The 18,315-nt window shown below is 38.9% G+C and overlaps 1 protein-coding gene across 2 annotated transcripts in view; it reads left to right on the top strand.

Annotated features, from left to right (window-relative positions):
• The first annotated feature begins 5,876 nt into the window (after positions 1-5,876).
• kcng2 (potassium voltage-gated channel, subfamily G, member 2) overlaps positions 5,877-18,315 on the top strand; it is a 29,598-nt gene continuing 17,159 nt past the window's right edge. The window contains exons 1-2 of one of the 2 annotated variants that reach the window (XM_007253060.3): positions 5,877-6,171; positions 15,429-16,310. In XM_007253060.3, coding sequence (XP_007253122.3) covers positions 15,516-16,310 — 795 coding nt within the window. In that variant the 5' untranslated portion in view covers positions 5,877-6,171; positions 15,429-15,515. Of the gene's footprint in view, positions 6,172-10,066; positions 10,159-15,428; positions 16,311-18,315 lie in introns of those variants that run through there. The other variant, XM_022682971.2, reaches the window with a different exon arrangement.

Below are 18,315 nucleotides of genomic sequence, written 5' to 3'. Positions count from 1 at the left end.
AGTGTAACGTTTTGAAAAGGTTTGGAGTGTTATTAAATAAGCAAATCAAATTGTTATAATATCACAGCCCTAAATTCTTAAAGATCTTATTCTCATGTATCCCAGATATATGTTTGAAGTGATATTACTGTATCATTTTTGAGTAATTGAATACCAAAAAAGTCTATTCGGTTTTGTATAAAATGGATTTCGGAGTGCTATAAAACCAAAAAAATCTAATTCTTCTTAAATCAGAACATGAAATCCTTAAAGAATACCTTCCACACTATTTATGTCATGCATGTATACTGATTTTACAGTATCATTTTGGAGTAAATGAATACCAAACTAGGAAACATTTATATTTGGTTGTGCATAAACCAGATTTCGGAGTCCTATAAAACCTGCAAATCAAATTGTTATCAAATGAAACAAGAAAGTCTTGAAGAAAACATTCCATACTATTAATGACATGAGTAACAAGTGATTTTACAGTATCATTTTGGAGTAAATGAATACCAAACTTGGAAAAAATGTCTATTCGATTGTGCATAAACCACATTTCAGAGTCCTATAAAACCAGCAAATCAAATTGTTATCCAATGGCACTAACAAAGGCTTGAAAAACACATTCTATACTATTAATAACATAAGTATCAAGTGATATTACTGTATCACTTTGGAGTAATTGAATACCAAACTTGGGAAAAATGTCTATTCGGTTGTGCAAAAACCTAAGTTCGGAGTTCTATAAAACCAGCAACTCGAATTGTTACCCAATGCCACTAGAATAGCCTTAAAGAACACATTCCATACTATTATTGACATGAGTAATAAGTGATGTTACTGTATCATTTTGGATTAATAGGATACCAAACTTGGAAAAAATGTCTATTCGGTTGTGTATGAACCAAATTTAAGGTCCCATAAAACCAGCAAATCAAATTGTTATCCAATGCCACCAAGACAGATTGGTGTGCATTTATGCAGAGCGTATTTTTTTTCGCATGGTGCACAAAACATTTTTCTCATTCTCTTTGTGCTGTAATGTTTTGATAAATGCTAATGTGGAGATTCATAGGTTAAAAGTATAAACGATAGGTATCAGAAAAAGGGCCAAAGATTCTAAAAGTGTCGAGAATGCGAAGTTTTAGTGTGGGAAACAGACCAAAGAGTCTAAAAGCATCGAAAATGCGCAGTTGTAGTGTGGAAAACAGACCAAAGAGTCTACAAACGGCAAGAATGCTCAGTTGTAGCGCAGAAAACGGACCAAAGAGTCTAAAAGCAGCGAGAGTGTGCAGTTGTGGCGCAGAAAACAGACCAAAGAGTCTAAAAGCGGCAAGAATGCACAGTTGTGGCGCAGAAAATGGACCAAAGAGTCGCCGGGACGGAGGGCGCCTCTGGAGCCGGCAGGACGGAGTGTGCCTTGGGAGTCACCGGGACGGAGCGTGCCTTCGGAACCGCATGGACGGGAGACGGGGCGGCCTCTGGAGCTGTGCGGCCGAGAGCCGGGTGGAGCAACGCCCCTGGGGGGGGGTACGGCAAGGGAGGTGTGCTGTATGGATTGTGACACATGTGTAACTTCTGGTGTGCTGGACTTGTGTTTAACGGTCTGCTGACCACTTAATGATGTGCAAGCTACTATAGATGTGCTGGATAGTGTGCAGAATAGTGTGCCAGATGTGTGTGAGATTTGTGCCAAATGGTCTTCTGGTTACTTGTGTTGATTGTGTGCCATGTGGTGGGCTGATGGTTTGGGCGTTTCAGATGTGTGCAGAATAATGTGCTGGCTAATTTAGGATGTGCCGGATGGTGTGTCAGATTCTGTGCTGAATGGTGCGCCAAGGAGTGTAACAAATGTGTACCAAATGGTGTGATAGCTCTTACATGGTGTAACAGATGGTATGCTGGATGTGTGCAAGATGGTGTGCCTAATTTGAGACCGGTGTCATGCCAGATAAATGCCCTTATCTGTCCAGATGTGTAATGTTTGCGTATCCTGCATCCTGCTTTTATTGTGATGGATGGTGTGCCAGTGGTTTGCCAAATGGTGTGCCAGATGTGTACTGGATGATGGCATTGAAAATGTGCTGAATGTTGTACTGAATGTATTAAAAATAATGTGCTATTTTAGGGGATGTGTTCCAGATGTGTGCTGAATGTTGTGCCAGCTGCTTTAGGATGTGCTGGATGGTGTGGTTTGTGCCATGGTCTACCTGCTGCTTAAGAAAGTAACAGGTAGTGTAACAGATAATTTTTGCATGTGTCCCCAGCAGTGTTGGGCACGTTACTTTGAAAAAGTAATTAGTTATAGTTACTCGTTACTTCTCCAAAAAAGTAACTGAGTTACTAACGGAGTTACTCCACTATAAAAGTAATTAGTTACCAGTAAAAGTAACTATCGCGTTACTTTTTATTATTCGCCCGTCAAAAAAAGGAAATCAATTATGCATTTACTATTATTATTAGAAAAATAACAAAAAATAACAAACGAAAATAAACCCAAAATGTTGACAAAAATATAATCTAACGAATTTCAAAAAAATAAAACGAAATTCTCCACACAACCAAAGAAAATTACTAAAACTTGTAATACTGAAAAAAGCGGAAAAACGCGTCTGGGGATGAAATTTAACAAACCAAGCCACACTCAAAAGAAATATGTATATATTAAACAAAATAATGGACAAAAACAACAATTTAATGCCCGTTAAAATGGTATTAATATAACAGCTTCACCAAAAGAGAATAGAGCTTAGATCATGCCCAAAAAATCCGACCCAGCCGGAGCCCGTGCACATTCTGCCCAAGCCCGAACCATAAACTGTCATTATGAGCCTGACCCGATCCGCCCCATAAACTGTCTGTTTTCGGGCTGATTGAATGAGCGAAATATAATCAGAATTATGTTAATTAACACTGTAACATAGAAGCATAGAACTATTATTTAATTTAAATGATTTTTAAGAACAGCTACACACAATGCTGCAAGTCAAACGCGGAGGCGTTCACGTGCGCCCAGAGCTACGTGATTACAGTTTTCATTTTTATTATAGTTTTTATAGTATTTTTTCTGTTCATTTTAGGGTGGGCTTGCTAGCGCGAGCGCTTTACACAAGAACTAACGGACCACGAGTGCCGCGCGCTCGGCACAACAACTCCCGCTGTACAACTCCGCTGTACAACAGCGCTTATAAATAAATTAAACACAAAAATGAGGGTATTCTATCAGTAATTTCAGTTCGTTTTAGTTAGTTTTATAAACACAAAATACAGTTCGAGATAGTTATGTTTTTCCTTCTAATTACCGTTTTTATTAGATTCAGTTAACACAAATGTTTTTCACTTTCAATTTTCGCTATTTCGTTCGCTTTAGTGAACAATAATAATTGGTTACTTAGCAACATTGTGATTATCACACCAGAGCTTTATATAAAATAAAAATAGGAGCCTGATTTCGGGTCGGTCCTCAGGTCAGGTGGGATTCGGGCAGAGAATCTAAGCTCTAAAATAGAAAGCAGCAGCACCACAAAAACCGGAGCAGCTAAAAAGAGCTTAACGTCCTTAATTCGGAACTTGGGTTGTCCACGGCAATCACTGAATTGATTAGAGCACGCAAATCGTCACAATTGTGCCTCACTTCACCACGCCAAACCACAGGCACAGCGGCCAGAAGCTCAAGTTCACCGGACAGAGGAAGGGTTAACCAGGGCAAAGCGAAATAAAAAAAAAAGTTCATAGAGCTGCTAAAGTAACGTGCAGTAACGGGGTGTCGGAAATGGTAACGGCGTTATAGTTACAGTCATAGTAATTAGTTAGATTACTCGTTACTGAAAAAAGTAACGGCGTTAGTAACGCCGTTAGTTTTAACGCCGTTACTCCCAACACTGGTCCCCAGATGGTGTGCCAAATCATCTGATATCTGCTTTACAATAGTGAACCTGAAATGTGTTGGATCTTGCCCTGGATGTGTGCTGAAGGGTGGGTCAATTAGTTTGTCAGGTGTGCCAGATAGTTTGCCAGATGTTTGCGTAGTGAAGTGCTACCTACCTTTTCCAAATGTGTGCAAATATTTGTAGCAGAAACTGTATCCAAGTTGTTTTCTGGATGGTGCACATGATAAGTTCCAGAGGGTGTTTTTTAATAGTTAGCTTATGTGAGCCTTAATGTATCTAATCATGGAGGGTGGGCAATAGAGGGTTAGTGTCTGAAAAATGTGAAGAAAGTAAATAGGTTGTGTTTGGGTTTATTCGGGTTTATTATAGTGTGGCTAACAATTCTTACAGAAATGAATATAACAGCCTAACTAAAGGGAGAGAGCCAGAAGGCAACATAGACAGAAGAATACCAAAAAACCTTTACATTCAATATTCTCCACCATCCATAAACCCAAAGTGAAGCCAAAATATGACAGCTCTAACATCCCAGTTTACCACAAAACCTACAGTATGTCCATGAACCCCTGAAACTGCCTTTATCTAATGAGAAACGTTAATGACCAAAACCTAAAATAATCAAGTGGGTATTCAACATAGACTGAGACTGTATCTGAGTCCCAAACATTATCTGGAAGGGTTTTCCAGATATGGATTCATAAGAAAAGGCTTCCCCTCGTAACGTTTTATGAATCCTTGGAACTTGTTAGACGCCAAAACTCTTTTTTTTTATTTTAGTAAAGTTTTTTTTGTATGAATTTTGAGTAAATTACACTTCACCTTTTTAAGTTCTTCAGTGCTCATGTGCAGAGGAGTGGTGTGGGAGAACTTTTCAGACACTGAACTTCAAGGTCAGAACTGAAGTCTTTTGTTTATGTTATTCAGCTAAAACACTAATTCACACTTTGTAACTCTTTCTTAATGAAATACATATTAAGTACACCAACTATTTCTTTCTTGAATAATGTAGCACCATAATAACTCTAGCATCTACCCTGTTGGTAACCATTTACTATTTTGGTTGTGGTACAAATGCATGCACATCATACATCAAATTAATGGATGTTAATGGAAATATTATTTCTAGATAGTACAAATGTTAAGATATGTTAAATAAACTTTAATTTTCAGTCTTTAATGCATTTTGACACTGTTAGGCAAAAGGTTGTTTTAAGGTTGTTTTTTCATCATCCACCTAAAAGATGCAATGCAACCAGAGATATAACATTTATTCAGTGTTTTTGGGTTATCAGGGATATAGACAAAAAATATTAATATTAAAAAGTATTTATTACTATTATTATTATTATTATTATTATTATTATTATTATGATCATCACCACCACAAAATATATTAATATTAAAAAGTATTATTATTGTTATTATTATTATAATAAAAATATTCATATTAAAAAGTAATATTATTATTGTTATTCATATTATTATTACAAAAACTTTAAAAAGTGTTATTGTTATTACAAATATTACTATTAAGATGTATTATTATTAGTAGTAGTATATTTATTATTATGCCACTACATTTTATTAAAAAGTATTATTATTATTATTATTATTATTATTACAAAAAAATGTAAGGGTATTATTGTTATTATAATTAAAATCTTACTATCAAAAAGTATTATTATTACTATTATAAAAAGTTTAATATTTAAAAGAATTATTATTACTACTATAAAAATATTATTATTAAAAAGTATTATTTTGTAATTATGATAAAAAAATAATATTTAAAAGTATTATTATTATTACAAATAATATATGTAATATAAAATATGTATATAATATATGTATGTATATGTAATATAATAGTATGTAGTTTTTGACAGTGTGTGTGTGTGTGTGTGTGTGTGTGTGTGTGAAGTCTGTTAGGGGCGGGAAAAGCCTCATCTCTCATCTCAGCCTCACTGTTGAACTGCTTTCATATAAAGATGTGGAGTTTAATGGCAGCGCGGATCTGCTGCTGGGGCTGTTTCTGTGAGGAAGTACAGACCCTGCTGCTGCTGCTGCTGCTGCTGCTGTTAAAGGGAGAATGGAGAGCGCGTCTCGAGGTCTTCAGATCCGGACCGGGCGAGCACTGCTCTGCTGTTCCCGGGATTAAAGTTTAGGACGCGGTGAAACTTGTTCTGCATGGGGACGGGGGGGCGGTGCGGCTCCGTTTACCCTGATCTGTGTGTAGTCTGAGGAGCATCGGCGGAAAGCGGGACTACAGGACCGGATTCATGTGAGGATAAAGGGGGTAAGTCCGTTGTATAACCGTGCTGGTTGTCGCCCACCAGGGATATACGAGCATTGACTCCATCTTGCGTTTGTGTGGTGGTCTGAACTTACACCGCGGTGTGTTTGGTGGACGGCGCTTCATCTCGTTTTAAAGCTCTGAGGAGCAGATATCTGTTTAAAGCTTCCTAAAACACAGTTTAATGATGCAGTTTTCACTCAGCGTTAAACTCTCAGACTGACAGCGACACGGAGCGATACGACTCACCCTGACAGAGACACAGCTGATACATGAACAAACACAACATATACACAATTATTCATTTATAACATCTACATTCAGAATATAGAACTGATAAGACCAGCCTGTAGAGCTGGCTTTGGTTCTCTGGTATTGTGGTATACTGCCAGTGATTTTAAAACGTACCCACTTTCACTGGGTTGAAATTATAATTACCCTTATTTAGTGTGTATTTTGTTCTTCATTATGAACAAATTGTTACTGTACATTAATATTTTGGCATGTTTTTTCAAAATAAGCTGAGTTTCCCTCTTAACCCATAAAAGCCCAGACCCTCTTCTGAATATTGATACAATATTCAGAATTGGATCAGATAAATTCAGTGAGCAGCTCAAAACTGTAAATATTTTATGTAACAAAGACATCAACAATTTCATAACCTGTATTTTTTATATAGAAATCAGTTCAGAACAAGTTCTATAGAACGCATTTGAATTGTTAAATGTTTGGAAATTTTTTTAAAGATTTATTTCTAATTTTCTCAAAGATTTTCTCCCCAATTTAGCAAGGCTCCCACCAGCTCCTATTCAGCTGTATATCCCCATCACAAGGAGAGTGAAGACTAGCACATGCCTCTTCCGACACGTAAAGTCAGCTTCTTTTCAAACTGCTGCTGCTGATTTTCTAACTGCTTTTCAACTGTGCTTTCTCAGGGCTCCAGCAGCTTATAGCAAGCTGAATGACCGGGATTCAAACCAGCGGTTCTCCCGATGATAGCGGCAGCACTTAGCCCGCTGGACAACTCAGTGCCTAAAATAAACTTTTAAAAAGGAGCTAGTTTTATTTCCAGCCTGACCCAGCACTCCTACTTTCTGTAAGTAAGGTCGGATGCATCGTCTCCCGAACCCTGAGGGAGCAGGATTGCCTTGCTCTCTATGGGTGGGTAGATGTTGCTCTCCCCACACATCACTCCAAAGGGTGATGTCGCTCAGCAGAAGGCGTCAGCACCAGTTTGAAAGGAGGCGGTGTCTGACTTCACATGTTTTGGAGAAGGCATGTGCTAGTCTTCAGCCTCCTGGTGAAGTTGGTTGGGTAATTAGCTGTGTAAATTGGGGTGAAAATGGGATTAAAAAAATATATATATATAATAAATAAGGTCAAATGAATGAACACACATTCACACACTGTCCTGTAGTGACGCACTCACTATACTGGATGTTCAGTATGTTTCACTTGGTGACTTCATGAGTTAAAAAAAACAGACAGAATGCTGTAAAGAACTTACTTTACAGCTTAACTTTATAGCTTAAGAGTATCTTAATACTTTGAGTCTGGTTAATGTGCTTATTATTTATTGATTGATTATGCAATAATCAAAATTAAGTTTGTTTCTTGGTGGTTACCTTGATATCCCAGGTTCCAAGTGGTTACTATTGTATATTGTTGGTAGGTGTTGGTTAGATGTGGTTGATGCAGTATACCAGGTGGTTTCTACCTAATCTGATGCAGCAATTTGGTTATTAAAGTATCCAGAATTATCTCCAAATAACATAGATACTGGCTATGAAGGAATATGAGGTAGTTGCTAAGGTGTTTCATGTGTGGTATTCACTATAAAGTAAAGTAAAACAACTTTACCCGTGGCAGTCTAAAGACACTGCACAGTCAGCAACTGCATGAGATTATATAAATTAGAAATAAGAGCAGGGACTTTACTTCCATTATCCTATCTAGGTCATTGCTTGCCTCTAACTAGTCTTAAATAAGAGGGAATATTCTAAGCCACAGCACATTATGCACAAATATGAGCTCAAGGTAAACAGACTTATTGGGATAGCAATAACATTCTCACATTAGCAGTTTTAAAGAGTGCTGATAACGATGGCGATGTTAAATAATTATCATTTCCTTTTATTAGTCAGATTAATCCGTTTTTAAGCAATTTGCAATACTGCATTTTATAGCTGATTAGGATGAAGTAGGTGTTTGTTAGCAAAGTAAATGTAATTCATTTCAGTTTCAGTGTATTTGTATTGCTAGTTTCTCACTTGTTTCTGTGCTCCAGTGACCTTTGTAAAGGAATGTTCTATCAATTTATTAACTTTTACCCACTTTTGACAAGGTACTCATCCTGTTTAATGGGACTACATGCAGAAATTCTACCATAATTTACAACAAATGTAGGAAATTAATAATATCTTTCTGCTTGTTGGCAAGTTTTACCATAACAAAACGTTAAGTTAAAACGGCCCAGTCATAATAAAGGATAGGCAACAAGTAAAAAAAAAAGACTTTAGTAGACATACTGAAATACACACGCATGCAGAAATGAAGCTTATATATTATATTATATTATATTTAAATGAATATTGCATACAAAACAAACCGATCAAATACATGACTTGATTTTAACTATATTTGCATGGCATGGATTTTTTATTTTTCTTTGCTATTTGGGATAATTGGCACCTGATTAGTGTGAAAAACAAAGACTTATCTTTTTACATGATGTAGTTTCTGAGACAAATTATGTCCACATATGAGGACTTGAGTTTTATATTCCATAGAACACAATGAAGTCACAATTACTAATGATGTGCTTTTATTTTTGTAACAATTATTTTGTGCCTGAACACAGCAGCATTTTTTGCCTAGGTGCAAAACAAAGGTAAAAACAACAGTTATGCCCCTTTGAGCAAAATGGCTCTTTTGAAGTGCTGCTTCAACTTGAAGACATAACAAAGTAAAAAACATAAACATTTACTGTATTTGTTAATTTAAATTTTTGAACAAAATCGAAATTGTAATGTCTTAAACTCTTCTGCCACCACTAGGTGACAGTATAATGGCCTCATATGAGGACACCAGGCACTTGTAGAGCTAAATTTAGTGTTGTGGTCTAGACAACCCAAAATGTGATGTCCACATATGTGGATGCCAGTTAAATCCAAAATACCCTTTGTTCTATTACCAACACCTAAAATGAAGTGTAAAATAAACAATTGGATGGCATTTACCAGTATAATTGTACCTGCAGTATATCAATGACTTAGACCTTATTTTACCACAGGGACTATTTTTTTATGCATATCATAGAAAAATGCTTGTGCAACAACATACACACACACCATAACAAACTGACATCAGCACAAACCATTCACATTAATAAATAAACATTAAAAAAAAAAACTTTGATCACCTGTTAGAATTAAGAAATGTTATAGATGTAAAGACAAATTAATTCTAAGACCTATTTAATCTACACCTTTGCATTCTAAATCTCCTTCCTGAAGGGAGAAGCTGGGACTCTGGGAGAAGAACATGATCTGTATCAGAAATAATTCTTCTTGTCAACCTAACCACAGACTGATGACCGTAAAAGGCTCCACTCTAGTGGCCCCAACAGCTTAAAGATGAGCACAGCAAGTTCTTATCTCATGTCAGCGTGTCCTTCTCCTGGAACATTCAGTCTTTATAGGTCAAAGGAAGAATTGAGTGAACGAAAAAGGGTCTTCTGGTCTGATCACCTATTTGACCTCAAAACATAACCTTACTAGATAAAATGTCATTATCCAAGATGTGGTGACAGTCACCTGTTACCTTTCTCTCAACAACAGACCATCGTTGCTAAGTAACAATGTTCGCCTGGCTCTAAAAGTGGGGGTAGTGTGAGGTCGGGTGATTACTGGGGGCGGGGGGTTCAATGTGAAAATAAGGGAAGTACTACCACTTATGTTTCCACGAGAAATGCTTAGAAAAAGGCTAATGGTGAGTCTTTACACACTACCAGAATGCCAAAGCCCAAAACTGGAACAACTGAAGAGTATTAGTGCTGTGTGTTAGCAAGAACTTGGTGATAAGACACATATTAGGATACAGGCCTTACAATTCAATATATCACAGTATATTACGATACAGTAAGTAAGATAGTATATTGCGATAGATTGCATATATTGCATAATGTAACTGTGAGTGAGGAGATCAATCTCAACGCTCTGTTTTGTTACCTTAATTAATTCTTAGATTTTTATTTTTAAAATATAGATTTTAGGAAAATGGTTAGAATGTGCTCAGTGTCCTCATGCTATTAGCATAGCCGCCATTTAGCTATGCTTCATGTTTTTACTAAATTCTATGCTAAAATCTCATTCCTGTTACTTTTAGTCCTGTTACTCATAACATAAAGAGTAACAGGAGTAAGTGACAGTAACAGGAGTGAGTACCAGTAACAGCTTCTCGTCAGCTTTCCGGCGCTGACGAGAGCGGCAGCCTTCCAGCAGCTCCGTGTAGCGTTTCACCTTAAGTGAACTTTTTTCTTTGTTTACTTTCTTTTTTTCGTCTCTTACTACGCTGTAGTGTGTGTTAATATGTATCCCATGGATACGGATCGCCAAACTCTGCACATGGGCTGCAGAAACTTTGTTTACTCGAGGGAAGAACTTCTCGCGCTGAGAACAAAGAGCCGCGCCGGCGCGAGGCACCCCATTCCGACGGAGCTTAAGCGACGCTCCAGGGGCTGTAAAGCCGGAGCTAAGCTAAAGGCTAAAAGACGGGAAAACCGCTGGAGATACAAGCCCTGTATTCCAGCAGTGGTGATGGGGAACGTGAACTCGCTGGTTAACAAGACGGACGAGCTCGCAGCATTAGTGAGAAACCAGAGGACCTACCGGGAGTGCAGTCTCTTCTGCTTCACTGAGACTTGGCTAACCGCTAGCATCCCCGACGCTAATGTAAACATCCCCGGATTCGTCACTGTGAGAGCGGACAGAGACAGCGCGCGGAGCGGCAAATCTAAGGGCGGTGGGCTCGCTATGCTCATTAACAACAGATGGTGTAATCCTGGGCATGTGACTGTTAAAGAGACTATCTGCTGCCGGGATGTTGAACTGCTCGCGGTGAGTTTAAGACCATATTACGTCCCGCGGGAGTTCTCACACGCCATTGTTGTTTGTGTGTACGTGCCCCCCCGAGCGGATGCGGAGGCTGCGTGTGACGTCATACACGCGACCATCGCTAGGCTGGACACCCGGATGCTTTTGTCGCTCTGTCTGGTGACTTCAACCACGTCACGCTGGACTCCACACTGACTTCTTTCACCCAGTATGTGGACTGTCCAACCAGAAAAAAACAGGACAATTGACCTCCTGTATGCTAACATCAGTGATGCATACACCGCCATCCCACTGCCCCCACTTGGAAAATCTGACCACAACCTGGTTTACCTGCAGCCTCAGTACAAACCCTGTGTGATGAGGCAACCAACCACAACACGCTCCTTCAGGAAGTGGTCTCAGGAGGCAGAGGAGACCCTGAAGGACTGCTTTGCATCCACAGATTGGAGTGTTCTGCAGGACTCTCACGGTGAGGACATTGAGGGGGTAACAGACTGCACAACTGACTATCTGAACTTTTGCATGGACAATGTGGTTCCTGTAAGAACTGTTCGCTGCTTTGCTAATAACAAGCCCTGGATTACAAGTGACGTAAAGGACCTTTTAAACAAAAAGAAGAGGGCCTTTAAAGACAAGAACCAGGAGGAGTTGAAGAACATCCAGCGTGAACTCAAGTCCTGCTTAAAGGAGGCTAAGGAGACCTACAGGAAGAAGGTTGAGCAGAAGTTACAAGTTAACAACATGAAGGAGGTCTGGGACGGTATGAGGACAATCACAGGGTGCAAGCCAAAGAGTGATAGTGCAACAGCTGGTGGTGTGGAGAGAGCGAACGAACTCAATCTCTTCTATAACCGGTTTGATTGCCCTGTTTCATCCTCACCTGCTTCTGTCTGTCCTGCTATCTCAGCAACCTCAGCCTCTGCCCCACTGGACACCTCCCTACCTCTTCTGAGTGCTACACCGGTCTCCCTCCCACAGACTGTCAGCACATCCAGTCTGCCACCCCCCACCTCCACCCTCCACCTCTCTGCAGACCAGGTCACAGGGGCGCTGAGGAGACTCCGCTCAAGGAAAGCAGCTGGACCTGACGAGGTGAGCCCAAGACTTCTCAAGGCTTGCGCCTTTGAACTTGGATTACCCCTGTCGAACATCTTCAACATGAGCCTGCAGTTGGGGAGGGTTCCAACACTGTGGAAAACCTCATGCCTGGTCCCTGTTCCCAAGAAACCTCGCTGGGAGGCTCACTGACGGCACATCAGAGACTGTGGTCAGTAGCACTGGAGCACCACAGGGGACTGTGCTCTCCCCCTTCCTCTTTACTCTCTACACATCAGACTTCCAGTACAACTCTGAGATGTGCCATCTGCAGAAATTCTCGGATGACACTGCCATCGTTGGGTGTGTGAAGGGTGGTCAGGAGGAGGAGTACAGGAGAAAGGTGGATGACTTTGTTGCTTGGTGCCGACTGAACCAACTGCAGTTAAACATATCCAAGACCAAGGAGATGGTGGTTGACTTTCGTAGGTCTGGACTACCCTTGCAGCCAGTCTCCATCGAGGGGGTTGATGTGGAGACAGTGAAGACCTACAAGTACCTTGGTCTGCAGCTGGACAACAAACTGGACTGGTCAACAAACACAGACACCCTGTACAGGAAGGGACAGAGCCGGCTCTATTTCTTGAGGAGACTGCGGTCCTTTAACATCTGTAAGAAGCTTCTGCAGATGTTCTACCAATCAGTCGTGGCCAGCATTCTCTTCTACGCTGTGGTGTGCTGGGGAGGCAACATGAAGAGGAGAGATGCATCACGGCTGGACAAGCTGGTCAGGAGGGCCGGGGCAGTGGTTGGAATGGAGCTGGACTCTCTGGTTACAATAGCTGAGAGAAGGACTTTGGATAAACTGCTTTCTATCATGAACAATGATAGTCACCCACTTCACACCACCATCATGAAGCAGAGGAGTGTGTTCAGTGGCAGACTGCTGTCACAGAGCTGCACAACAGACAGACTCAGAAAATCCTTCATTCCGAGAGCCATCAGACTCTTTAACTCCTCTCATCGGGGACGGGATGCTGCTACTGACTGAGTTTAACTCAGTCACACCACATGGACTTTATTACTCCACCACTTAATTATTTACATTAACACTTCCCCAACCTCACTTACGTTCAAGTACACTTTACTCATGATTGGGTATTCACATATTCACAGTCTCCTTTTAGAACTATATTTGTTACAGTTGCATATTTATATTATATTTCTATGTCACATCAGCCACTTTCATAATCAATGTCATTGCACACTGCACTTTGCTCTGTTAATTATTTAATGAACATCAGCAACAACTGCACTGCTCTGTTTACAGATATGTATCTTACCTTGTATAGTACGTTTTTGTATAGCCTTATATATATATATATATATATACATTTTTTTTTCTTTTCTTCTTCTTTTTCTCTATTCTTCTGTTTTAATTTATGTTTGAATCTGTTTCTTATTGTATTGTGTTGTTGCTGCTGGATGCCTAAATTTCCTTCGGGATAAATAAAGTATCTATCTATCTATCTATCTATCTATCTATCTATCTATCTATCTATCTATCTATCTATCTATCTATCTATCTATCTATCTATCTATCTATCTATCTATCTATCTATCTATCTATCTATCTATCTATCTATCTATCTATCTATCTATCTATCTATCTATCTATCTATCTATCTATCTATCTATCGTGGCAGTATTAGTTTCTGGTGTTTTCGTGTGACACTCAAGCAAAGCAAATCCAATTGTGTGCACCTTTTCCCCTTTTCTTGCAAATAATTGATTTAGATTCACAGTGATTACAATAATTACACACCAGCACATGCACGCACACTACACACATACATACAGTACCAGTCAAAAGTTTGGACACACCTTCTCATTCAATGTTTTTATTTTTTAAAACATCAATCAAACCAAAATACTCTGTAAAGCATTTAGATGGCTCTTATCTGAGTTACTGTTAACTACTGTTAGCTACGGCTTCTGAAGGTGGTAACTTTGATGAACTTATCTTTTGCAACAGTGAACAGAGGAAACTTTTGGTCTTCCTTTCCTGGGGCGGTCCTGATAAGAGCCAGTTTCATCATAACATTTAAAAAAAAAAAATTACAACTCCACTTGAGGATACTTTCATATTTCCTAAAAACATGTTTTGGATTAACTGACTTCCGTTTCCTATCGAAGCTAAAATTAAATGCTCAGCACGACTTAAATCAAACACTTCGCTCGACTACAATTAAACGCTCCGAGCAGCTAAAATTAAACACTTCTTGCGGCTACATTTAAACACTTTGCATGACTAAAGTTAAACATTCAGCACGACTAAAATGAACTGCCCTGCACGGCTAAAATTAAATGCCCCGCTCAGCTATTTACTTTACCTCAGATATAATTTAATGCCTCCTCTCCTAAAATCCAAGACATTTTAGACCTTGATTATGTAAAACTAAATTTAAGACATTTTAAGACTTTTTAAGGACTTGCGGGTACCGTGACAACACAACTGATCCTCTCACATACATTAAGGCAAGAAATTCGAGTCATTAACTATTGATGAAGCACAGCTGTTAACTGAAAGCCATTCCAGGTGACTCTACCTCATAAAGATGACTGAGAAAATGCTAAACTGTTATGTAAGTAATATAAAACACATTCTGGTTTGTTTAAAACTTTTTTTTTTTTTTTACTAGATTTTTCCATATGTTTTTATTTATAGTTTGGATGACTTCAGTGTTAATCTGCAATGCACAATATTTTTTAATAATGACAAAACATTGAATTTAAGGTTTGTCCAAATTTTTGACTGGTTCTGTACATTTGTAGACATATGAACACATACAGTATAACTCTCATCTGGGGATAAGCATTGTCATGACAAATTTAAATTGCCGGCCCTGGTTTATTGAGAAATGCTTTCACTTTACTTTTAAATATAATAAAGCTCTCTCAAAGACAAGTGTTGTTCTGATCATCATTCCATAGGGAATTTCCACAACAAGTATCAAACCAATCTCTCCATTTTAAATATACAACAACATTTTGTTTTTATTTACCTTCACTCATTCTATTTTTGTTCTCTTCCTTTCTGTCCTTTCACAGAACTCTGTAGAGATTGTGGACAGGTGACTGTGGCCTGGTGATCGGTTCTCTTTGATCCAGTGGAGTGTGTGTCCAGGAGGACCAGAGATGTACCAGGAGGTGGCCTTCCTTGCTGGCAACACTGATCATCAGTTCACCACCTTTCACTTCAACCCTTTAAAAAGCCCAGTGGAGACTGGCGCTAAGAAGGGCATCTTCTACAAGCGTGCCAGACAACTGCCATGGCCTTCAGAGTTTCAGGAGGAGATTTGGTGTCAAACTGCCATCGCGCACGAAACTCTCTCGATTGACAGCAATGCTATTATTAATGTAGGTGGTATTCGTTACAGCATCCCGTGGTCGACGCTTGAGGAGTTCCCTCTGACACGTCTCGGGAAGCTGCGGAGCTGCAGCAGCGCGGAGGAAATCATGGATTTGTGTGACGACTACGATGCATGCTGTAATGAGTTTTTCTTTGACCGCAGCCCAAACGCCTTTCGTTGCATTGTGACATTTCTTGCAGCGGGGAAGCTGCGACTGCTGCGAGAGATGTGTGCTCTGTCCTTTCAGGAGGAGTTGATGTACTGGGGTGTGAAAGAGGCCAGCCTGGAATGGTGCTGTCTAAAGAAGCTCCGGCTCAGGCAGGAAGACCAGCGTGAGCACTTGCAGCAGGAGGAGGAAGAAACTGAGCCGGTGTCACCTCAGCCCTGTGAAGAGGTGTCAGAGGGAAAGGACAAAGGCTATCTTACGAGGTGCATGAACAGTCTAAGAGACATGGTGGAGAACCCACATTCAGGCCTGCCAGGGAAGATCTTCGCTAGCCTGTCAGTGGTGTTTGTTGCCATCACAGCAGTCACTCTCTGTGTCAGTACCATGCCGGACCTGAGGGAGGAGGAGGAAAGGGTATGTATGCTTAAACACCTTCACAATCAGACAAAACCAGTGAATAATAAGTAAAAATAGGTGCATTGACTCTTTTATTAGCAAAAACACAAACAAAATCAAAGTAAACTTTACTGCCATTTAGGCCTAATCCCATTTCACCCCTTGCCCCCACCACTTACCCCTACCCCTTCTTCTTGAGAGTGAATCTGTTCCAAGGGGAAGGGATGAAATCTTCAATTTCTAAACAATACTCAACTTTTTTTGAGTTAGTTGAACATTTGTGGGCACATATACATGCAAATGGAGATCTTTGAGTTGAACCAACTTAAAATAACTGAGTTTAGTCTGTTGCCATTAACAGCTTATATTCCATTGGCTTCTGTCACAATCTATTTGCATACGGGGTGTGTCCAACAGTTTCTGACACTCAGTGTGTAGTGATTTACCCCAGGCTACCTTGTAAACTTGTAAATCATATATTATGATTAATTGCTTGGCCTCTGTGTTGTTGGCTGTAAGAACAAGCAAGCATCATTTTGTGAGTTGCAGTAACTCTGTGTTGGCTGTGCTCTTAATGCTGTTCATTCTTTACTGTTTTATTTCTATATTCTATATTCTATTCTAATTTTCTATGAGTATTAAAAAAATAGTTGAATGAAATAAAAAAGAAGACTAAATACAAATCTACAATTTTTATTCGCCTGCCCATTACATTCAAAGTAGAATTATTATGCAAAGCAATTAAAAAAGAATATACTATCATATATTGTGTGTACTGGTTAAGTTTTATTTTTTATTATTATTTTTTAAATATTATATTAATTATGTAAATCCTACTAAAAATCAATGTAGTGTACAGTAATTGAGTAAATAAAATATATAAGGAAAATCTTCATTTTAAATATATATGTTGTTAAGTTTAGTCTACTTATTTGCTTTTACACTGTAGTTAACTTTAGGGCATTGTATTGTCTTCAGATAGGAGGCAAATGGTGCAGAAAATAATTCTTCTTCTTTAACAGTGTAATCTACAGTTTGCTGTGAATTCTGTTCTCACAGCCATAAATGTGCCATTGTGTGTGTGCACTCAGAGACTAACTTTAAATAGCATTGGTTCTGATGCTTCTATTGTTTTCTGATTATAAATGACTTCATAAGTGGTTGGGAGAAAATGCATTATTATTAAATGCTGTCTTCCCTGATTACACTTCCTCTAGTACAAAAATACTTTAGTACAAGTTAAGATAAAAACCTTTCACCAATGAAAACATCTATTCTATCTTTAAATATGATTAGTTAACTCTCAGATTTCTAATCTAATACATCATAGAGATCATGAAATCTGTGGAAAGTTGTGAGAACATAAGAACGATATCATAGAAGCAATGTTGAAGAAAAAAAGACTTAGGAATCACAACTACATTCAATGCAGGAGGCCCCACATGCATATACTGCAGGATAGTTGGCTTCCACAGGACATGGCAAAGGTGATTTGGCATATCAGTGTAATGTGGTATGTGGGCATTTACTAGTGACCCGTATACCACAAATGCAATTGGCATTCATTTTGAACTGGAATTAGTTGTTAAACTAGTGGGTAAGTCTTGGGTAGATGAGATGCTGTCCTCTCATGTCTGTAACAGAAAGGTATAGCATAAAATATACATGTAGTTAGTGCTGGGCGATATGTCCAAAAATGTTTATAACAGTATTTTTCAAGATTCTAGTGGTTTCACGGTGTATCACTGTATTTTTATTATTTAATTATTTAATTATTTTTATTTTTTTTGCATGGCTGGGCTTTTATATAGGTTTGTGACTTACTGTACTATTAACAGTACACATAATATAAAACACTAAGGCTTTAAATAAGGGTTTTGATTAGCAGCGTGTGAGAGAGCGGGGGAGAAAGACCCACACAGCAGCGCTATGACAGAGTGTCCATTAAACAGAAAATAGAAAACACATTTCACCCCACACTACACTTCAGTCTGTCTCTGAAGGATAGAGGTGGCAGTGGTTC

The sequence above is a fragment of the Astyanax mexicanus genome, chromosome 3, assembly GCF_023375975.1.
Source record: "Astyanax mexicanus isolate ESR-SI-001 chromosome 3, AstMex3_surface, whole genome shotgun sequence".
NCBI lineage: Eukaryota > Metazoa > Chordata > Actinopteri > Characiformes > Acestrorhamphidae > Astyanax > Astyanax mexicanus.
Note: the sequence above shows the minus strand (reverse complement) of the source record. Positions and strands in the feature narration are given on the sequence as shown.